Here is a 25,224-nt window from a genome sequence, read left to right as displayed (position 1 = left end):
ACCCTTGGCAGGGGATGCACTTTTGTGAAGACTACTGCAACAATGAAAAGAGGGACATATACTGTTATGGTAAGACTTTACACAACTATATTTTCTTAGATGTATTTATTTAACAACGTCTTCTGTTTGATTAGAAAGCATACGACAATTGTTACCATATTATTGGTATTTCGGTATTTAATTTTATCAGGTTATCTCTGACATACTGGTTTGAACAAAAGAGTTTAATTACAGTAAAAATGTAAGATGTACAGTTTAATCTACTACTAAGAAAGAAAGAAAATTTCAAGTTGATTATAATTAGTTGAACAACTGTAAACTTTGTATCACTTTAATAATCATATAAATGAAAAGGAAAATAGCAGATAAGCACAGGAAAAAGGAAAATCTCTGTCCTATAACGTTCCAAAACAGGGAACTTTCAGATGCTGTTAATTTAAGTATTAATAGCAAAGAAGTCCTGTGTTTTTAAGATATTAAAAAACATCTCACAAATGAGTATGCACACACGACAAAGCTTTTTACTGCTCACTGGTTTGCCATTAGTATGTTAGGGTGGCTACAGTGGTGCAGCAGTTAGCGTTGTCACCTCACAGCAAGAGGGTCTATGGTTCAATTCTAGGCTGGGGTGCCTTCTGTGTGGAGTCTGCATGTCCTCCCTGCGGTCATGTGGATTTCCTCTGGGTGCTTCTGTTTCCTCACACATTCCAAAGACATGCAGTAGGTGGACTGGACACTGTATGTTGGCCGTAGGTGAGAATGTGTGTGTGTGCGCGCAAGTGAGTGGTTTGAATGAACTACCATGGCAAGGCTAGCCACCCGGAAGTGAAAACCTTGGCTCAAGATGATTGCCACTGCTTAATCGACACCCCAACCCCATGTGCAAAATGGGAAAAAGGGGTTAAGGATGGATGGATGGTTTGCCATTAGTAATAAATGCATATATCAGTGAGCATTTATGTATAAACTGTGAAGAATCTGAGAACCCATACAAGTAGTTAAATGTCTATAAAATTCAATGAAATTATCAATGTAATGACGCTTATCACCTTAAAACACTGCATCTTCTCTCAACTTTCACACACAGTGTGCATCAGTTTAGATGCATCTTTGCATTTATTTGACACTTAAGATGCATATGATCTCTCAATTGGTCAAGGCTGCTAGCTGTAGTAAGTAATTCGTATAGCAGTGAGACTGAGAGCATTCACCAACTCCCAAGCCCTAGGTGTAATAAAAATGATGTAATAAGAAAAACAGCTGTAAACCAAGGCCAAAAGCTCCAGAGATGTCTGAACAGCTGCTACCAGCAACCAGCATGTACTGTCACTGTCTCATGAGTCACAGCTCGATCCTAGAGTTGACCCCCTGAATAGCCATCACCATGTGTGCACGTTTAAATAACACCATGATCAAGTGGAGCGGCCAAGAACTAACAGTTCAACTCAAAGTGCCACAGAAAGCTTTAGTGTTAAAAAAAATAACCTATAAAATCAGAACCAAATGTCCCAGAGAATACTACCCATCCCATATTGCCTCTTCTAAAGTAAACATCAACATATTTTGGAGACCCAAATCTTGGTTTAGCTTATACTCTTTAATGATGCCTTTTCTAACCACCTTCTGTATGGTAAGTAAAACCTCAAAGATACCTTAATTTGAAAAATCCAATAATATGATGTCCTTCTTTCATGTTGGCTGTAAGAAAGCTTTGATTTTTATAGCATCGTTGTAAATCAGGTGCAATGAACATTTGTAAAATAATTTTGACTATACAGAATCTTTATTTCTGATACAGTATAGTATAGTATTTCAGTATATTTACTAGTTACATATGTCTGAAAAACTAAGATTACATAAAATTTACTAAACTTACCCTGCCCAGTTTTCCATTACGACTGTGTATTGTTTAATGTTAGTTTGTTTCATGTGTGAGCTTAACAGTGTTTAATAATACGGAAGTGTGTTTTTATCCATATCTTGAATTAAATCTCTATGAAATAAAATGTTACTACAAAACTGTATTCATATTTTAGTAATTAAAGTAGTTATTTCATAATGCTGAACAAAGTAAACGATTGCTAACTTCTTAAAGAAGTTGCACACCATTTTGTAGGCCAAACCTCCTTTTTTAACCTGTTTAACATAGTAGACATATATGCAGTCCTCATTATAATATTCTAGTGGTTGTACCTGATATTATTTAGCATTTATTTTACACCTGTTTAACTGAAATCTTACACAATAGATCCATCCCAATACCAGCAGTTTTATTTCAAGTCCAGAACACAATGTTTGTTTGTTAGTAACCATTTTCATACCTACTTAGCACCTTCTTAATTCATGAAGCATGCCATGATGCTTATTACAGAATTACCAACTCCGTTTAGTTGCAGCACTCTCCAGATGCATGGCAAATTTATTTTACTGCTGCCCAACTTATACCTCTTTTCTGGGATTATTCAGCTTAGACTGTTTCATTCATTAAGACCAAAGTCATCTAATAGGAACTTAGTTCTTTATTCATTATACATCAATCTTTTTGTTATTCAGAAACTATGTAGTTTTACTTACAAATTTGACTTTGTCCTTTCAGCTTTGTCAGATCTGTCACAACATCCCTCAGACTGACTCTGCAGAGCTGTCCTTGACATACCTTCTTTCGCTCCCACCATCTTCTCCACTTCGCTGTTGTTCTTCTGACAGCCCCTTGCTTTTCTATTTCCAGCCTTTTTGTCTATCCATTTGTGTAATTTCCCCAACCTCTTACAATGGTGGTTGTTTTTGCTTCCATTTTTTTAATGTTTTCCCCAACTATCTTTATTACTGTTACCAACTCCTTACTTACTCCTGGGTCCTTATGGAACTCCCTCCCCCAAGCAATCAGCGCAATCCCAGGCTGGTACTTTTCAAAGCCACCCTAAAATAACACCTAAATAACACATGGCTCTGCACATGCACAGCTCCAGATTAACCCCCATCCTAACTACAACACCTGCACCCCCTCCCCTTTTTTTTGCTTTCTCTACTCAGAAGCAATGACTTCACATTCCAAATCTTTAATTCTGTTGCAATCTGTCATCACTCCCACTACATGTGTTATCACTCTCACATCCAAATATTTCAGAACTTATCTGAGTATAACATACAATGTGTCTATTTACACTCAAAACAAAAATATATTTTTATCCACTCCATGCTATAAACACAAACATAATTTCCTTGTCTCAAACTCACACATATTCCTACATATACCCTCCCAAGTGTTCCAGAAAAAAAAAATTTCTTCACAAAAACTATTGTAGCGTAAACAAATATGTTAACTACAAGTTAACTTTCATGGTACTTTTACTTAATATGTATCAATTAGGTGTGCTGTTTGTTGTGAGAGCTAATATGTTAACCACATATTAGTTCTTCTAAGCACTAAATAGCAGTATAGTGTAAATATGTTTGTAAACATGTATGTTCTACATTCTAAATTAACTGTTTCATTTCTGTTTAAGTACTAATTAGCAGTATTTTGTAAAGATGCCTTACTGACCATACTTTTAATGTTGAACATGTAAATCTACTGTTTAAATTATTCTTACTTGACTTTCTAATATTCTTAGTACATGGAGCTTTTTTCCCTGGGCCTCTGCCAAAAATGGGTTCTGTGACCCAGTCGGACTTTCCCGGTAAAGAAAAAAGTTAAATAAATATATAAAGTTTTGTTTTTCTCATTCTTTAAGTCTTCCAGGGTTTCAGTGCCTTGAAGATCAGTTTCTATTTCCCTCCAGTCTTTTTTATTTATCTCTTGTAGTATTTGCCTGAGTTAACTGACAGTTGCCCTTTGTTTCTCATTCTGCTGCACATCGCTGATTTACATTCATATTACCATTCCATTTTTTTAGGGTAATTCAAATTATTAGTTTTGCAATACTCCCTACATTTTAAGACACTCCCCTATTTGGACTTCTGCCCAGAACTTAACTTGTGTCCTTGTATACATATATACAAATATTCCAGGCATGGTCATTACTGCCCTTCTAGCCTGCCAATATACCAAAATAGTTGTTGCCATAATAAGTGTACAGGCTGCTCTTAAAAATATTTAAACTAGTGGTTGATTTAATGTAGTTTGGTAGCTTGTTCCATGCATCAGCTGCTCTCTCAGAGAATGAATTATTATACTTCTCATGCCTGTAAAATCTTCTACATAGGTTGTCTGATGATTCTCTACAACTTTTTGATAAACCCCAAACATTCCCAGAGGTAGTTGTCTCTAAATGCCCTCTATTCCTAAATAGGCTCTCCTCTTTAATATCTCTGAGTCACTGCACAAGTTCAGATATTTTAGTCTTTTATAATAACGTAAATTTTCACATACTTGTTTGCTCTTGGTATATTTCCACTGTACTTTTTCCAGTTTACTCAAGCTGATTTTCTTATAAGGTTTCCATATTGTTATTCCATATTTAAGTTTGGGTCTAATGTAATTAGCAAACAATGACTTCATCATTTCTGATTTTCTAGACTTTATAAATCTTTTTATATAACCTATATCTCTATAACTATCATTAATCGATTGGTTGATAGGATTACTAAAGCACAAAGCTGGATCTAGGATCTGCCCGTATACCCAGGTCCTTAAATGAATGTAAAGTTTCAGTCACTTTGTGCTGTATTAAATATTCACCTTTCAATTTATGTCTTCAAAATTAAAATTCATATGCTTAGTTTTTAATGTATTTAACAGCATGTTATTCTCCTGTGCCCAAATGGTCAATTTAATGAAGTTCTTTTGCAGACATGCCTTATCTGTATCACGTCATTAGTTTACGCAATTTCAAGTCATCTACATGCGGACTATAGAATACCTCAGATGAAAAAGATAGGGCTGAAAGATACAATCTAAACAAGTAAGGGCCTAGGACAGAGCCCTATGGGACACCCTGACTTTGTAAACAAGAATCTCCTCTATCCAATAGATATATGATACTTGCCATGTCCTGTTTGTAAACCATACAGCTATTCATCTTATCAAGAGGAAATTAATACATAGTTGTAATGTGTTGATCAAACTTTTGTGTATTATCCTGTCAAATGCTGACGTTATATCTATATCAATTACATCCCAGCACAATTTATCATTTATAGCTGTTATTATATTGTTGTAGAACATCATGTTACAGGTGATAATAGAACTATTTTCAGCATGTGCATCCCAGTGTATGGTTTCGAGTCCCAACCTTTCCAGTTCTGACAACCTATCCAATATTACCTATTCCATTATTTTTCTACAACACGAAAGTAGACCTAAGGGTCTGTATGACTGAGTTTGTGCTACTCCCATTTCCCTTAAAGACCTGTTTAATAATGCATGTCTCCAATCTTGAAGAATCTCCCCATATTTATCTCACCTAGTAAACAGTAAATATAATGGTATCTTTCTTTTTAATTTCTCCAAATCTTTTGGGTTTCTAATACCATGATGAGAATGGACCCCATTCCTAAGTCAAAGTATGATTGAAGTTCATGAAATTAGTATTGGTTCAATTTTTGATGTCAGGCAGAAGTGCTCTTTGCAGCACCTGCAATGTACCCAGTAAAGACGACTCCTGCAGTTCATATGGAGTTGCATGTATTGGTAACATATCTAAATATGATTGTAGATTCTTTTTTAGAAGACCCATTGCTCCTGCTACTATTGGAACGTTGTGGGTATCTTTCTTCCATACTGCTCTTGTTTCTACCTGCAAATCGATGTTTTACGACTGTGTTTCTCTGTATGCAAGACACTGCAGTCACTGGGTGTGGCAATTTCCATGATCAATGCTACTTTTGTCTTCTTTTCTTGGACCACTATATCTGGTTTTCTAGCATCTATCTTTTGAACTGTTGGCAATGGATGATCTCATGTGATGTAAACTTCATCATTTTCTATGATGCTTTGTGGCTCATGTTTATAGTGTTTTTCAGCTACTTCAGTACCGTAATGTTTGCACAATCCCCAGTTGAACAGTCTTGTCACATTATTATGCCTTTCAGTATATAGTCCTTCTGCCATTAGTATGTCACAACCAGCAATGAGGTGTGCAACTGTTTTCAGTTCTGTTTTACAAAACTTACATTTGTCTGTTTCTCCCGCATATTCAATGGACTTTGTAGAACAATGTGTATGTAGCCCACTGTCTTGTGCTGCCAATGTTAACCTTTCATGTCTTGGTTTGATTTTGCCTCTCTGTAACCATTCCTGCGTGCGTTCCTGATCATCATGAGGTTCTTCCAGAAGTTTTCTATACTTGCAACTATATTTATGCATTTTCCACATTTCTTACCTTCTCATCTGATCCTTCACCTTACATTCTTTCTTTTTTTTTTTGGCACATTTGCTGCCTGATTTTTATCTGCTTGTTGGTTTAATTTCCATTCCTGCTTGATATCGATATGCTTCTGCTAGCTTAAGCAGGGAAGGCATCTTAGATTTATTCTCCTCATGTTTCAAATTTTTCACTAAATTTGGGTCTTGTGAGGTCAGCAGATAATGTGTGGAGTCCCACGACTGCAGAGCTATACATGTAGCCAATTTCAAGGAGGCCCATCCCTACATCAGAATGAGAAATATCTATAATCTTGGTATACACTGATTTTTATAAATCATTTGGTGAGCATGAAGCATCCTTCTTGTTTTCTTGTCTAATCTATCCAACATATTTTGGGGCCAGTCAGTCACTCCAAAACTGTGTGTTAGGACAGGAAGAGCAAATTGGTTTATAGCTTGGATATTTTTTCCTAGATGCCAATGTTGTTTTCAGGATTAATTTAAGTCTTCTAAAATATTCCTTACTGTTTTATTTGCATTTGTTCATGTTTTATTGTTGATCCTTCATCATTTCCCAAATATTTATACACTCCCTCTTGCTCAAGTTCTTTTATACCACATTCTTTTCCCAAAGTGATGTTTTCTTTGTGCTGCAGCTTTCCTGCTTTCAAGGTTGCTTTGGCACATTTATCAAGCCCAAATGACATTCTTATATCATCTGAAAAAGTTTTGACCACTTGCAGTTGTGTTTTAAGTTCCTCATCTGATGAGCTATACAGTTTTAAATCATCGACAAAGAGAATATGAGACGTCTTTGCACTTTGTTGTTTTCTGGGAGCCAAATTATAGCCATGGCCTAAGCTGTTAAATAGACAGCTTAATGGGTTAAGGGCAAGGCAGAATAGCAGTGTTGACAGAGAGTCACCCTGAAATAGCCCCATTTGAATTTTTATCCATGGAATAATAATTTGTCCTGTATCATGGCTTAAATGCATAGTGGCCTGCCACTGTTTTATGGTCACTGTAATGTAGTCGATCAGTGTAGGGTGTATCTTATACATTTTGAGCACTCTTTTATCCATGAATGTGGGATACTATTACATGCTTTCATTCCATGCCATACTTGAATTCTTCCCCTTTTTACAGTTCTCCACAATGACTTTATTTAACAACAAATGATCCTTTGTTCCATATGACTTTCTTTTATTGCCCCTTTGTTCTGTTGCCATAATTGTTTTTTTTTTTCTAAAAGACTATAAACTCTTTTGGCATCAGTTCTAGTGTATAGTTTATATGTCGTTGGAAGGCAAATTATTGGTCTGTTATTTTTAAGGTAGTTTGCATGTTCACTCTTAAGTAGAAGCATTGCTTTTCCTGGTGTTCGCCAGGTTGGTGTCTGTTCTGGGTGCACATAAAAATTGTTCTTACTCATGGCTAAGTCTTCATGCAAAGATGTTAATACTTTTAACCAGATGGTAGGTACTGCATCTGGGCCTGGGGTTTTCCAATTAGAGGCTTTTCTTAACTTTATTTCAATCTCTCTGGCTGTTACTTCATCCCCATTTCATATTCTGTACCTTTAAACTTCTTATTCTTTCTTTTACTTCTATCAATTTAGCATCTTTCTTATGTTCCACAGGATCTTCATAGATACCTCTCCAAAATTTATCTATTTTTTCTTTTTTTGGTGGTCTTTCAGTTCCTTTTACCTTGTTTCCCAATTCTCTATAAAACTTTTTTGGGTCATCAAACTACTTATTTTGTACTTTTCCTTTATATTTATCTTCTGCGTATCTTCTAAGTTTTTCCTCTTGAGCTGAGATTTTTTAGTTTATTTGCGATAGTGCATGATGTATCCTGATCTGTTCTAATACTGCACACTGCTTTTATTATGTCTATCTTTCTAAGTATGTTTGTTGATCTGTTCCCTCTTCTATGCTCGTCTAACAGTGACACTTCTTGTCTTAGATGCTTTATAATTTTCTCTATTCGTTACTTCCATGATGGTATTCGAGTTCTCCCCTTTCTCTCCCTCACTACCATGTGTTCTTGTGGTAGAACTTTATCAGTTATTAATTTAGCTGCACAGTAATATATCCTGTTTACTTCTGTTATATCGCATGGATCTCTATGGACTGTCATAATTACTGTTTTCATTTGTTTTAACAAACTTCTGACTTTTTGGGTTTTATTGACCTTCTAAAGTCTATCTATCAAGTCAAGCAACTCTTCTCTTAACTCGTTTTCTTCTAGACTGAGGGCACATCACTTGTTTTCCATTTCCTGTGGCATTCTATAGAAAGTTATATAGCATCTTCCTGTGATACCATATCTTCAATTTCATCCTTTGCCATCTGTTGCTCTGTCATATGGGAACTCGCTGGCCTATTACTCCTCAGCATTAACTATGTCAGAGTTTCCTGTTCCTTCCCTTGCTGTCCAGCTTCAAGTGAATGTTTATATTGGTTTCCTGTGGAAGGTTCCAAAATATCTTCATATGGCATCTGACCAATTGCTTCCCGTTCCACTGGTTTCCCCTTAATTTGGAGGGCCATTGCTCTATCCTGTTGTGGTGCTTACTGAATTAGATTTTATGCACTGAATCCTTCACTTTGGAGGTACTCCATAACCTCAGTTTCTATTTTTTAACTTCTCCATTACTAATCTCCTTTTCTGCTTTTCCTCTTTGTCTTATTTTTTGTATTGTAAAGTTTTCCATGTCCAGATTCCTTTACCTTTATTTTCTTCAGATATCCTTGGTGCTGCTCTTTTTGCATTGATTAGTTTTGCTTTCTACTTTGCATAGGCATTACACCATATTAAATCGCTTTTTCTTTCCCATGTCCATATTTCTGAATCTTCCCATTTCTCCTTAGTCTGGAGACTTGTTCCATCATACTGTGATGGAACCTGTTAGACCTTCTACATCAAATCCTTCACTTCGCAGGCACTCCAGAACTTCAACTTCTCCTTTACTAATAATCTTTTCTACATTCCTTCTTTGTGATATTTTTTTTTTAATTGTGAAATTTTCCATGTCTGGATGCCTTTGACTGCATTTCTCTTCAAATATCTTTGGGGCTGCCTTCTTTATGTTGATTAATTTGGCTTTCATCTTTGCATAAATATTGCACCATATCAAACCTGTCTTTCTCCTGTGTCCATATTTATTTTTTATACTTCTCAAAAATATCTAAGTTTTGTTTATATCTTTGCACTTTGTCAGATGATGCCTTTTCCAAACAGATCAAAGTTTCTTGGTCTATGTACTGTTTTTCACAAATCTGTTGTATTAATGACCACAAATTTTTATTTGAAGATTCTGACGGTTTTTCTTGCAGACGTATTTTTCTTTCCTCTAATTTCTGTCTTAATTGTTTTGTATATCTTGTGTCTGGAAATTCTGGGCTTTTTGCATAATAGTAACAATACATAATTTCTTTAAGAACCAAGGAAGTGTAAGTAACCAAAAAAAGCAGCAGAACGGTATCAATAAAGACAGTCTTCCTAAACAGTGGTGTCAACCAATAAATCCAAGTCCCAATTCCAAAAACATTGGGTAACCTTTTATTGGTATAAAAACAAGATTTAGCGCTTTCGTCTCCACACCGGAGACCTCTTCAGAATCAATACATAATTTCTTTCTCATCAATAGTCCACTCTATCGTCTTTATGGCTCTTCTTTGGCCTATCAGTTTTTGTGGACTGCTAAATGGGGGGGGGGTATCTTCTCCTTGGGCCTGGCCTGGCCTCATTGTAGGAATGTTTCTGTATTTTGAGGATTCTACACTGTCATTTTTTCCAGTCCTGGCACCAGTTCACCTACCAGGATTGGGCACTTTTTATCCTAGGTCTTGTGCACCCAGTTATCTTTTTTAATTTTTGACCTACTTCTGTCCCATGATATATGTTATATAAATACAGTCTATATATTAGTGTCGCCTCGGTGAGATTTCATGAAAAACAGGGTCCACCTCATGAAGGTACTCATCAAGACTTGAGGATGAATTCACTTTCAGCACTATTACCCTCCTTTGCTTGTTGACTTCTCATCTTTCCATTCGGACATGAACTGTACTATAAGTTCTTGGTGAAGTGTTCTCAGATTATTATTACTTATTCTGTCTCCTCCCTGTGCTTTGTTTAGGTCCAGTTTGCACAGTTCTTTTTCAGTATAATCTATTTTGTTTCCAGTATCTGAGATTACCTGGATATCATTAGATCAACTTATCACCCCTTTTGTAGAGACAGACTGTTTTGCATAAGATTTTTTAAATATATCAATAATCTGTTGTATCTGGGAATATCTATAAAATGGTTTCCTATTATGCTCATTACCTTTATATACATTTTGTTCAAATGTGTCTTGATCTTGTATTCACACTATGCTTAATTTGTTTGTCCAGCTTGTTTATTTTTCAAAGTTGTAGTTCAATCTCTTTTCCATCTCTTATATTTTTTGTGTCTTACCTTAATCGGATATCTTGTCCTTATGGACTATATCCCTTTGATGTATACCTAGATCCGGATGTTAAACATTTTTTTGATTTTTTTTTTTGCACTCAATTTTTGTTTCAAAACTTTTCACATTCCTTCTGCACTTTTTCCACTGAACACATCACTCCAATTAGTTTTACATAGTGACTGCTTTACTTCCATATAGTTTGTAACTAATCTTGGGATCACAGGATCGTAGGAAGTTACTAGGCTGTTGGCCCTGAGGCCCTTATAAGCCTAGCCAAGAGTTTAGCCCATTTGTAGACAAATCAGCACCTGATGCCCCTGTCCAGCAGGGACAAGGGTGGAATCCCAGGGATGTATTTTCTATTTCCCATCCAGTTTGCTCTTAAAAAGGGGTAAAGAGGTACTCTGCTTGACGTGGAGAAGGAGTCTATTCCACAGATGTGGGGGGGGGGGCTCTGGGGCACAAATCTGCCCTTTCAACAAGCCCTATTGATATCTCAGACCAGGTTGAGGCCGCGCGTGAGGGTTACTCAGGTGGAGCTTGACTTGTGGATATGCAGCAGTCCCATCAAGGCGGGGTCTGAGATCACCTTGTATGCTAGACAGAGGTCACCTCTGAGGAGTCTGTATGAAACTGAATAGAGAGATAGGGCTTTTAGCCTACCTGTGTATGGTAGATGTCTGAGGCTCTGGATTCTCCTTGTGTGGAACCTCTGTGGTCTTGTCTAGCTGGTGAATGCGTTTTGCTAGGTCATGCCGAATGGGGCATTGTACTCAATGTGCCTTATAAGGGAAGAATATAGGGATGTTATGACTTCCTTGTCCATGGATGAGGTACCCTTACTTATGATGTGGGCCATGTGGAAAGCTTTCTGTACAATGGCAGCAACATGGTGGTCAAAAGTCAAGTTGCTGTTAATCTGGGTGCCTAAATCTCTCATGACTGTTTGTGTGCTTAGGACGTTATTAATGTGATAATTTGTGGGGAAGTCACTCTCCCCAAAGGTGATGATGATGATGCCTTTTTTCTGGCACCAGTCATTTGTTTGGGTGACACCCTCTTGGAAGATGTCCACATCACTAAGGGAATTGCTGACAGTGCCCAGCGTGCAGTCATCTGCAAACTTGGGCAGCCATAGCCCACTGATTTTGGCCTGCACCTCAGAAAAGTGTATCCCAAATAACAGAGGTTCCAAGACCGAACCCTGGGGTACTCCGTTCGATACAGTTCTATTGCTTGAGGTGGCTTCCCCTATTTTGACTAGGTGGGTTCTATCAGCGAGCCACTTAGCTATCCATCTGGTAGTGTATGGATTGATACCTAGTTGAGAGAATTTATCTGTTATGCCTGAGTGGAGAATAGTGTCGAAGGCTTTGGCCAGGTCAAGGTAGGCAGTGTGCACCGTTGTCCCCTCATCCATGGTTTTGGTGACTGTCTCAAAAAAGTCAACCAAATTTAAAAGACATGACCTCACCTTGGTTAAGCCAAACTGTGTGGGATTGAGTGTTTTGAGGTTGCCAGTGTCCTTGTTAATGAGGTCCATGATAATCCATTCCATGGCCTTGCAGATTAGGTTAGTTAGGCTGATGGGTCTGTAGTTTCCTGGATCGGTGGATGCTCCACCTTTGTGTAAAGAGATGAAAGTGTCTGTCCTCCACTTAGCTGGTAGAAAGCCAGTACTCAGGCTTGGTTTAGATATCAGTTTGTCAGAATTATCCAGCAAAACAATTAACCTTTATAACCATAATCCCATGATCACTGCACATCAGTGGTGGTAAAACTTGACTTTAAGTAGCAGTAATTTCTTTAGGAACACAAACAATGTCTAGTATGTTCTGTTCCCTGGTAGATTTTTTTACAGTTTGAAGCAGGTAGTGGTGCTGCGGTAGTGTTGTCGCCTCACAGCAAGACGTTCTCCTGTTCGATTCTCAGCTAGAGCATCTTCTGTATGGCGACATGCGTGAATGAGCGTACCTTCATTGAAGGTTGTGCATCAGGGCTGGTAACTCGGCACGTACAAATCCACTACCAAACATTAGCGGACCGGAGTTCCGCTGTGGTGACCCCTAACCGGGATAAGCCGAAAGATGCAGCAGTTGTTCCTGAATATACATTGTGAATAAGTTCCTTGCTAACGCTGCTGAATCAGTAATATTACAGTCTGTTTCTGGTAAATTTAAGTTCCCAGCTAATATTATTCTTCTTCCCTCTGGTGTTTCATGCAAGAAGTGTATGAATTATGTAGGTCACCTGCACTTGACTTTGGTGGTCATGTACACTCCAGCAATTTTGTTATATGTTCCAAGGTTGTCTTTATTGTCACAGTTACGCAGTCTGTAGTATTGTCATTAATCCCTATCATTACACCTCCACCTAATGTTTTGTTAGAATGTCTGTTACAGTAAAAACATTTATACTCTGAAAGAACTGGTTTCCTGTCATTGTTCTTTAACCGTGTTTCACAAACAATAACAACATAAATCTTGTGGAAATGTAGCAAGTTTTCAAATAATAAAACTTTATTATTAATGTCCCTAGCATTAACAGCCATCAGAGATGCATCCAGTGTTTCTTTGAACTGTTAAATTTCTGACCTGGCAAAAAATCCTGCCTAGTGTTTGTCAAATATTGCAAAATATCTGCTGTAAAGATTCACTTCCCTGCTCTTGACAAATGTCCTCCCCTTCTTCCATCTCCACAATAATGACCCCCCCCCCCCCACTGATAAAGTTTTTCTCTCTCCAATGTACCTTCTTTAATTACATGTTTAGTTGATCTTTTCTTTTCTCACATTACTGGGTTTAGGTTTTTCCCATTTGGGTACTTCTGTTAGGTATTCCACAGTAATTCTGACAAATGCTTCTTCCTCTTTACCTGTTCTGTTTCTTCCCAGATCATGCTTTTTTAAGCCATCTGATAACCAACATTTGTTAATCTTAATATATTTGCTAGTTGACAAGACTCCTCCCAGCCCTTTCTCTCTTTAGAAAATGTTATTACTTCCTTTGTCACCCTTGGTACCCCCCCCCCAAAAAAAAAAAAAAAAAACTCTCTGCAGCTGTCTTATTTATTTATGTATGCTTCTTTTAGGTTCATAGGTGTTTACTAAGCTAATGAACACAAGGGCCTTTTTAAGCCTAGTTATGATACCCTTGATAAGTATAAGCAGGAGCCTGGGAGATGAACCATTTACAGGCTGCCTGTGTCCATTTGAGTCATAGGTGCCAAACTAGGGATGAATTTCCTGTTCCTCATCCAACTGTGCAAGTTACACTTGAATTGGGTTAGGGAGGAACTCTGCTTCACATGGATGGGGAGCCTGTTCCTGAGACTGGGTAGTCTATGGGATACATATCTGTCTCTCCAGCAAGTCCTGGTTATATCACATGCAAGGTTTAAGTCCTTAGAATGGGTAATTCTGGTGCTGTTTGTTTTGTGGGTCCATCAGCGTGGGATCTGACATTGCCCTTTATGCCAGGCATAGATCTTCCTTCAACAGCCTGTAGGAGACAATACAGGGTTAGGGTATTGAGGTGGACTGCATGGGACATTTTTCTTATGCCTTGTATTTTTTTAGTGAGAAACCTTGTTAGGTACATACCAAAGGGGGCATTGTACTCAGTGAAAGGTCTGATGAATGCCAAATACATTTATGCTGTTACATAACTCTAGACGTGGATATAAAAACTGTGGTAGTACAAATAACTGTATTATTATTTTTTTGTTTACTTAAGTACCTTCTCATATGTTGCCTTTCATATTTCTTTTATCATATTCTTTAACTAAAGGCGTAGATATTTATTATTGTCTTTCCACATCTGTCAGTGGCCTGCCCAATTTCTCTTCCCTTGATTCATAGTTATTGCCAAAGCCTGTGTCTTCACTTGATTTGTTTTGTACCCTGATGTCTTGCTTTTACCTTCACCTTAGCTCCTTCATAAATCTTTCTCACTATAGCTGCATTTCTGGAATCCCAATTATTTTGTAAGTCTGATCAGATAATCCCATTTTACTCTTTCAAAGGCCTTCTCTGAATCAAAAGACAGGCTCGGCAGCTCCTTGCCCCCTTTCCTGGGAATCCTTTATAACTTTCTCACACAAACAAAACCTGTTTGATCTTCATGTAGTATATGCAACATCAGTTTTGCTAAAACTCTCTGCTGAATTTTCATATACCATTTATAATCATGATTTAATATAGAGATTGGTCTATAGGGGGAGAGGAAAGTGGATCTTTCCCTTTATATATTCAGTGTTGTTGCAGCCTCTTTCCATGATTCTGGTGGGTTAGTGCCATTTAATATTTTATTAAAAATTGTACACCAAACGTCTACTAGCTTGTTCCCTGCCAGTTTCCGTACCTGTTTTGCTGTTGTGGGGGAATTCCCTTTATTCATACTCTCTATTGCTTCTCTGACTTTTTCCTGAGATCTCTTTAGTTAAGTTTCTCCTTCCTTGTTCTGTTATGTCACATAATTGAACCTCTTCCAGGTTTATTCCTGCCTCTCCACTCTCTACTCCATTGTTTTCAACCATTCTATACAGACTCCTATAATAATTCCTAAACTCTCCTAATATTTCTTTTTGTGGATGTAACGCTTTCCCTTTGTACTTCCCTTTGTCTTAGGCACACCGACAGAGCTGTTGCTGTCTTGGGTGATTCAGTCCAGCCCTCCCTTTTCATGTTCTTTCATCTACCCTGCTCTGTATTTCTGTTCTTGATTGCCTTTCCCTTTTTCTATCTTATTTACTTTATGCTTTTTCCTTTGTAGCTGTGTAACTACACACTCCACTTGCTCTTTTTGCTATAAACAACAATTGAGGAATCCGTGATGATGTGGTAGTTGCTTTCCCTCCTTTAGTTTTATTTTCAACTTACAAGTGTGTGGTCTGATATCATTAGGGGTTCACACCACACTTCTTCCACTCTCTGACTTTCAATATTTAAATATCCTTTGTTTAGTCTTGACCAAGCTTTATGTCTGGCTCATTAGTGTGATGCAGATATTATAATAGTTTCCCCTTCCATTTTTTTCTTTTATATCTGCATACATTCCTTTAATGTCTATCAGTTCATCCTGTTGTTGCCAATTCAACCCTCTAAGTGTGAGAAGTGCCTCTCTTCTCCTGTGAGCATGGCGTGGCCACTGTCCAAGGCATGTTCTGAAAGAAAATTCAGGAAGTTGAAGTTCATGAATTATGCTATAAAATGATGTGGTTTCTTCCATTAGCCCATAGGCAGTTTTTTCTTTGTGAAGGATGAATTCCTTTTTGAACATAAAAATTTTAAAATATTTACATGATATCTTTTGTATAAACATTGCTTGTGCTGAAATTTAGCTCATCCATTATTGTGGACTCTGCTTTGTTTGAAATGTTTTGTCCCCTCATTTTTGTTTATACACTTGCAAAAGTACCCATTTTCTAATGCCTTTTATGTGTGCATCATACAATATTCATTGCCTGTGTTTGTGGATCTACCTTACTAATCCATGCAGAAGTAACCTACAGTGATCTGTCCTCCTCTGGGTCCACAGACACATTACATATTATAAGTAAACTACAGTGATGTTTACTCCTCTGGGCCCACAGACACATTACATATTTCCTTCAGGAATGCCTCCTTTGCAGATATTTGTGCTGCCCCCATTTTGTTCTTGGTTTACTCGTTCAGTGTGAATTATTGTCTTGGCCAGGACTCTAGGAGTCAGGAGTCCTATGGTACCTCAGTACTTCAGGACTCAGTCTTCAGGTCTTTGTCCCCAGATGGTCTTGTTGTTTCTCCTATCTTGGTGCAGTTTCCAAGTCTGTCAATAAAAGAGTCCCTGATGTTCAGTATAACAGATACATTCATATCAGGATATCAGGTCAGGTGATCTGTGAGGGGATCTTTTTTTGTTGGCTCCAGCATATTCTTGTACTGTCAAGTCTCAACTGTTTCTTGTAAATCAGTCATTTTTACAATTGGATATCATTTGTTAGTCATGTATGTGCCTAATCTTCAATATTATTGTTTTATTATACAAATGTAGGAGAGCTGGACCCAAGAGTCATTTTTCAGTCATAACCTAGTTACTGTAAGATACAGTGAGCAAACCATGTTTTAACCAAATAAACTTAATACCTTTGTTACATTATATGGCAAGGATGCCAGACAAATTTTCCATAATCAAGGATATGTATAAACACTTTGGGAACTATAGTCCTTTGTTTTTAGAAAGTGTGCATGCTCAGTGTTTTTTGGGTGACCTGGCTGTGTCTCAGCCTTGGTGCTCTTTGCCACTGTCTACAGATTGGGGTAGAGGGGTACAGTGAAAATATCAGAAAAAAGTGCAGACCTGTGTTTGGTGGAGAGGATGAACCCAGTTATTGTCTCAGCATGAAAGGTTTGTACTTGTACTTGGCTTGAATTATTTGGGGCGCTGTTTTAATTATTATAGGAAATGTTGTCATGATGTGATCATGCATGTCTTTTTATTGTGTGCTGCATGTAGAAATATTGTAACATCAGTGTCACTTGGCATTATACTATATTTAAGTCTGTCCTGCTTCAGCACTAGATAAAGCAGGTGTACTGTAGTTTGGAAAAAGTTTTCTTTTCATTTAAACTGTCATAGATACAGTTAAACTTATGCATACAGTTTCAGGTTTATTCTCCATTCATTTTTATATAACTTTGCAGGAGCCTCCAACAGACAATAAAAATAATTCATCATTATCTTCACTACTAATAGCAAAGACTAAGATATCAAAGCCTCTTCTGAAATTTGATGACAGGTAAGAGATCATTTTCTTATTCATTTTTATGTGGTACATTGTAGTGTGCTTGTGGGGGATTATATAAATGGGAGACTAGAACTGTGAAAGGGGCGAGACGAAGAAGTGCTGGGGTGACTGCCTGCTAGCATGGCTGACAGGGACATGGAACAAATTCTTAGACCTGTAGGGCCAAATGTTTTTGAAAATGACTGATGCCATTGCCCTCCTTTGGATTTGTAGGAAAGGGACAGTACCTTTGTTGATCTGGGACAAGACCCTAGGGCAAGATGCAAACAATATTTTTCTTGGCAATGCTATTTATTTATGGTCTGTTTATGGCTTAAATTAAATTGTAATGTTCTGCATCATTGCATTTTAACTGAAACTGAAAAATCTATAGTGGTGCTCAAGTTTTAAGCGTTATTTATGTTGGGGGGCATCCGTAAATGATCTTTTCATATGACTAGAAGGAAATCAAACTTGTAAGTAGTGGGTTCAAATATTTCATTGATAAGTACAAATGAGGGAATAAAAATTAGCTTTTGCATTTCACTTCTGTCTTAAACACATTATAGTTCTTGATGAAAATACCAGCAAATTTGTTAATGCCATAATATGAAAGATGCCTGCCAATTGCTAAAGTCTTTGTGACATGTTGCCTGAATTGCCGTGATTGATGAGTATGAGCATGCTCCCTTAATACTGCACTGTACGAGCATGCTCCCTTAATACTGCACTGTACGAGCATGCTCCCTTAATACTGCACTGTACGAGCATGCTCCCTAAATACTGCACTGTACGAGCATGCTCCCTAAATACTGCACTGTACGAGCATGCTCCCTAAATACTGCACTGTACGAGCATGCTCCCTAAATACTGCACTGTACGAGCATGCTCCCTAAATACTGCACTGTACGAGCATGCTCCCTAAATACTGCACTGGCCAACAAAAAATGCTTTTTACTCAGAACCAGCTGTGTGTTTTGGACTGATGCCAACCAGTGACAGCATCAGTTTTTCTCCTCCTTCAGCTGGACATAGGTTGGGGATATGTAGTAGATCACCCTGCCCCCCCACAAAATAAAAAGACTCACTCCCCAAACTAGACGATATTCCATGAGGAAATTGTGGTGGGAAATGAATGGATCATTAGTGTGTTTGGAGGAATGGATTGCTGGGTGGCTCCTGAGCCATGTTCACATTGCATAAAATGTACAGATAATCACACGTACACAAGCGCACACACACACACACACACACACACACACACACATCAACTGATGTGAGCAGGAGTGCAGCTGCACATTTATTTTTTTTACTCTGCTACTTTTCTAAAGTTACCTAACTAATCATATTCAAGAAGTCTCTCAAAGAGCACTTCCAATGAAAATAAATAATAAATTGATACACTGCCTGCTGACATTACTCTAGAGACTACCCTAACTCAGTTTAAGAAAAGTCTCAAGCAGTATTTCAATTCTCATTGGTTATATTCTTGCTGCAAGCCTGACTAAATCTTTAGTAATATTTGTGTACCGACAATATTTCACCTGCAATTTATTCATGTTGTTATTTGTTAAACTACATCATAGGTTTGTGAGATTGTATAACTTACATGTCTGAACAGAGTCTATAAACTTTGCTTAATGTGTATTATGTTATGTTTGCTTTTGTAACTACCTTTGGAGCTTTTCTCCCTGGGCCTCCACTGAAAATGGACATGTATCCAGTTGGACTATCCCAGTCAACAAATGTAAAATAAATAAAATAAAATTAACCATTTTTCACAACCCTTATTCACAGCTGATGCATTATAGCTGTATACATACCCACTGGCAACAACTTACCAACTCTGGAAAGTGTCCTATCATGAGTATCAACAAATATCTCTCTGGAAACAGTAATATTAGGTTATGTCAACATTGACTTAACATTTCCCACAGGTACCATAAACCTGTCTGAATTTTCTCAACAAATTAATCACCCAACCTTTACCAGTTCAGCAAACCAAAACAGCTCAATTATTGATTGGATTTTGGTCTCTCACCCTAACAATGTCTCTCAATCCAAAATACTTCCAGCCTCTATTAGTGAACGCCACCACATATGTACATCTAGACTTATTTCACACTCACTCATTTCACGCCTACAAGACAGTATGAAACCTATCCAACTTTCACAAGCAGGCCTTTACAAATTTAATAACTCTATCAATAATTCCTTCCTTAAATACTTACCACTAGAAGATGCAGTTGAACAATTTAATTCTACATTCCTAAACACTTTAGACAGTTTAGCTCCCACCAGAAGGAAAAGAGTTAAAACCAGTTATACTCCTGTGCTTTCTGTCTATACCAGATCGCTCATGCAAAAAAGAGACAAGGCTTGGACAACTTACTTAAAACATAAGACTCACAATAATTTATAGCATTTCAAAGCACTGCGTAACCTTGTAAAGAAACATGTTAATTTAGACAAAATACATTGCTATGCAAAGCCACAAAATCAGCACAAATCTAGTCCAAAAACCTTCTAGAACACTGTCAAAAAAAATCCCAAACCTAGGAAGTCAGTCCTTCCCCCAACCCTCCTGTGACAGCACCTCCCCTGGCATAGCAACTCAGTTTAACTCTTACTTCATTGATAGCATAGATTCCATCACTAACAAATTCCCTCCATCTCCCTCTCAGCTTCCTATTACCTGTCACTCCACATTTTCCCTTCACCCAGTTTCTACTTCCTTTATCAAATCCCTCCTGTGCAAGCTCAGGCCATGTTCCCCTTCTGCAGACAATCTTCCTAAAGAATTTCTAAAAATGTCTGCATACTCAGTTGCCTACCCAGTCTCAATAATCATTAATGGATCCATCAAGGAGTCTTATGTCCCCTCCCTGTGGAAAAAATCCATCATCCTTCCTACCCACAAAGGTGGCATATACACAGAAATCTCCAACTACAGGCCAATTGCTATTCTTTCACCACTATCAAATATTCTAGAAAAGTGTATCCATAAACTTCTTCAATACCTACTTGACAATAATAATCTCTCTCCCACCCAACATGGAGTCAGACCAACACACAACACTATCACTGCTCTAGTATCCTTTACTGACACTGTCAACAAAGCATGTGACTCAGGAAACTTATTTATCCTAAGCTTTTAATACTGTCTCCCACCCCCAACTGTTATCCCAACTATCCTTTCTGGGCTCAGCCAAAACATCCTTAGTTTAGTTTAGTTCACTAGCTATCTTTCTAACAGATATCAGTCTGTCAACTGGAACTCTAACTTCTCTCCTTACTTACCTGTTAGCACTGAGGTACCCCAAGGCTCAATACTAGGTCCAATTCTCTTCAACATTTTTATTAACCATGGTAATACTGCCACCAAACAAGCCACCCTAATTCAATATGCTGATGATTCTGCATTAATCTTCTCTACTAGGACTCTCTCTCATCTACAGAGTTTAACGCAAGAAACATTCAATTCCATTGAGTCTTGGCTCACCAACAATCATTTACTACTTAACCCAACAAAAACTACATTTCTACTATTTTTACCAAAACAGTTTTCTCCAGATGCCTATAACTTTGATATTACTTCTCTAAACAATACTTTAATCAATGTGGTTTCACATACAGAACTGTTAGATGTAACTATTGACAGCAATCTTAAGTTTGACCTACACATCAGCAACATCATAAAAAAACTAATAACACATTGGGCATGATGTATAAGGCTAAGAAATTCATCTCCAACTAACCCTTACCACCACCTATCTCTTACTCTCCCTTCTATACGCTTCACCCATCCTAACCAATCTTCATGCTTCCCTCAAAGCAAAACTTAGTCAGTGTTATAATAAAATAGCTAAATTTGCCAAAGGACAGGCCCACTACTCTCACCATTGCTCTGCTCTCAAGTCCCTAAATTGGTTTGAACTAACCCACCTTTTCACCTTTAATCAACTAACATTAACTCACAAATTACTGTACAACAACCCATCGCTCCTGTCACAAGTATCTACTATCTGCTTACAAACCTCATAGATCTAACAGGGCTAGTTTGTACTCTCACTGTGTTGCCAAATCATGGAATACCATTCCAGAAGCAATCAGACTTGTAGCCCACTCTTATTCTTCTGCCCATGCTCCATGCGATCTTAGTACTCTTTTCCATTCCTTTCTTCCCAACTCTTAACAGACTTCCTCCTGACACATCCTAGTTCCCTTACCTACTTTCTAGCCTCACCTCTCTCTAATTCCTTAACATTCTAATGCCCTTTCGTTATATTCTTACACTAATCTTTATAAATCCCAGAATTTATTACTGAAATTTAGTATCTAGTTCTCCTCCCAGAAAGAGTATATGGCTTTTATGACCTATTACTTATTCTGTTATATATTTTTTCATGCATCATTATGTAACACGCATATTAGGGAACTGTCTTCTATCTTGTATACAATGTATGGCCAACTTTATTGCTTGCTTTATATTTTACTTTCTTTTATTGTATTCACATATTGTATTACTTTGTTGTTGCCTTAATATTTGTAACCATTGTTCATGTTTTTAATTATGTTTAATGTGTACCGTGGAGTTTTTCTCCCCAGGCCTGCAGTGAAAATGGGCTCATACCCAGTCGGACTTTCCTAGTAAACGGGTATCAAATAAATAAAAATAGTTTGACTTCTCATTATGGTCACTTAGTGCATGATGTTCAGTATTATTATTATTATTATTATTATTATAAACTATGATTTTCTGTACTCAGCCTTATTTATTTGATGGTTTACTGCTCTGTAAACACTGTTCTGTATTTGTAAATATTCTGTAAATTTTAACAATGCTTCTTTCCTTTATATTTTTATGTATATTGTTTGTTTAGCTATATTTGTAATTGCTTTAAATGCAATTTTTCCACCTGTCTTGCATTTCTGACTTTGATACCATATCTCTTTATTTATTGTTTTATACCATTGTTATTGTTTATTTTGGCTTTATGGCCCAGGTTGTTCTGAAAACGTTCCACAGACCTGTTCACTTACCCTGTTAACAAAAGTTAAATAAATAAATGAGTGGATCTCCAGATCTTTCTTTCACCTACATGCCAGGCTAACTGTAGAGCACATAAAGAACAAGGTGCAGGAGTACTGTCCTCACCCCAACACGATATGTCAAGCAGTCAGACAAAGCAAGGGAAGGAGACAGGCCATCAGCATACTTCTCAAACAAGAACACAAACTGCTATAGCACAGTCTCCTGCAGGAAAACACCCTGGACAAAAGTCAGGAGCAGAGCACTAAACTGCATGCATTATACAAATTGTAAATAAGAGTAGTTTCCCCTCCCTTGGCCCTGATACAGCATCCAGATTCTACAACTATTACAAAAAATAAATAGAGGTAGTAATCCCTACCAGAACCAAGTATCGCTACAAATTCAGAAACAAACCATCTTGGTAATCCACAATTATAAATTAACTGTACTACACGCAAACAAAATCCTTAAATCATTCAGTAGAGCTATACTCACTGTTCTGAAGGATACTATTTCATGCAGCTCCACTAAAGGAGTTCATGAACTTAGGCTGGCTTCTGAAGCCAGAGATCTTTATAAGTACTTATTAATTATGTTAGAATAACGAGAAATAATATGCTACATTGCTGTGTTCATATTTGCAAGGACACCTCCTTTTCTGACCCAGTAGATATTGCTAGTATCCTTACAAACAAATTTAGTGCCAACATTCAGATGTGAGACTTGTATGCAAAACTCTGAACTATAAGAATCCCTTACACTCCCCAAATATCTCTAAAGGTCATTTACTGAAAGTGCTACCCAACGCCAAAAAAATACTTCTGTGATATTTGACAATATACCTGAAAATTAATTAATAGTGTTAAATATGCCCTTGCTGACACTCTTGAAACTTTTTATTCCAAGTTTAAATACTGGTTTTGTCCCTGATGAGTGGCACACTGCAATGGCAATCCCTCTTCATAAGGGTGGCTTTGGAACCGACCCTGGTAATTATAGACATATCAGACTTGCAAGTTTCATATGCAAAGCTATGGAGCTTATCCTTACTAACTTCATAAACTACAATATCAGGTATCAAGACCCCTGATGATTTCGGTCTGTGAAGTGTACATCTTGCCTGTTGAATCTGGTAAACTTCTTTAGATGGGTTAAAAAGGCTGTAGACAGTGGCTTTGCAGTAAATTCATCATGCATATTTTCACCTGGCCAAGACCATCAACACCATTCCCCAAGCTGGCACGATACAGAAGCTGAATGCTTTAAAATTGAACTTAAAAGAGAAAAGTGCTTAACTTTTGGTCAACAATGCCGCAAATGTAATAATTTGAAGAATTTCAAGAGGTTTTGTAAATCAAAAGGCACACATTCTTTTATTAAAAGGGAACAGTTCAAGAAATGAGCTGATCAATAAAAAAGCTGTGACCCTACTTTTTATGTTGATGGTGTGTCAGTTCTTAGTGAAACAGTTAATGCAGTAGATTTTTGGACAAATAATGAAGTATGTTGTACTTTTCAAATAAATGAAAAACCCATTGAGCTCAAAGTTGATAGAGCTTCAAATTGCAATGTTATGTCTGCAGAAGCATTTGCTAGAGTATGTGCTGGTGAAAAGCTTGATTTGGCAAAGTGTGTGAAGCTTGTTGCTTATGGTGGTGAAGAAATTCAAACTGAAGGCTCAGTAGTGCTTTCATGTTACTCTGCTGGGAGAAGCTACAACTTATTTTATGTGGTCAAGAGGTAAATCCAGTCCTTACTAGGGATCTGAGACAGTTTGAAAATGGGACTGCTTTCATTTAATAAGGAAGTCCACCATGTTAGCTTAAAAGACCATTATTCTAATTTCGCCCAGTATATTTTCTCTACCTATGCTGATCTCTTCAAAGAAAATCTAGGCAAGCTTCCAGTTGTGTACTCCATGAAGTTATTCCCAGATGTCATCCCAGTTGTCAGGCCAGCCCAGAAAGTTCCAGTAGCCATGCAGAACAAAGTCAAAGCCGAGCTAGATAAAATGGTGAAACAAGGTGTGATTTGTCCAGTTGATGAACCTACTGAATGGTTATCCTCCATGGTGGTAGCTCATAAGTAAAGCTCAGATGACATCAAAATATGCATAGATCCACGAGATTTAAACAAGGTACTGAAAAGACCTCATCATCCAGTGTGACAGTACAGTCAAAGAAGTTGCAGCTCTTATGCCAAATGCCACTGTTTCTTCTGTCTTAGATGTAAATACTTCATTTTTGCAAATTTTGCTCGTCAGAGAATCTTCATTGCTAACCACTTTCAGTACTCTGTTTGAAAGGTACAGATTTTTGAGAATGCCATATGGGACAAATTCTGCAAGTGAAGTCTTTCAACATGCAATGGAGTAAATGTTTTCTGGGTGTCACTGTGCTATTATAGTAGATGATATACTAGTAGGAGGTAATGGTGTAGCTGAGCATGACAGAAATCTCAGAAAAGTTCTGGAAAGAGCTTGTGATGTGAATCTTAAGCTGAATCCTTTTGAAATGTAAATTCAGCCTAATAGAAGTCAGTTGTATTTGTCATTTATTTACCAGTTCAGGCTTATGACCAGAACCCTCCAAGCAAACTGCTATTCTCAAGATGCCGGCTCCAGACAATGTTCAAGCCCTACAATGTTTTCTT

At 37.4% G+C, this 25,224-nt stretch overlaps 1 protein-coding gene across 1 annotated transcript in view; it reads left to right on the top strand.

The window, feature by feature from the left end:
• Positions 1-25,224, top strand: part of LOC122792791 (AF4/FMR2 family member 1-like) — a 1,648,712-nt gene that overhangs the window by 1,067,292 nt on the left and 556,196 nt on the right. Inside the window, exon 11 of the mRNA XM_044060361.1 lies at positions 17,455-17,549. Coding sequence (XP_043916296.1) covers positions 17,455-17,549 — 95 coding nt within the window. The remainder of the gene's footprint in view (positions 1-17,454; positions 17,550-25,224) is intronic.

The sequence above is a fragment of the Protopterus annectens genome, chromosome 2.part0 (genome assembly GCF_019279795.1).
Source record: "Protopterus annectens isolate FY-2018-M chromosome 2.part0, PAN1.0, whole genome shotgun sequence".
Lineage (NCBI taxonomy): Eukaryota > Metazoa > Chordata > Ceratodontiformes > Protopteridae > Protopterus > Protopterus annectens.
Note: the sequence above shows the minus strand (reverse complement) of the source record. Positions and strands in the feature narration are given on the sequence as shown.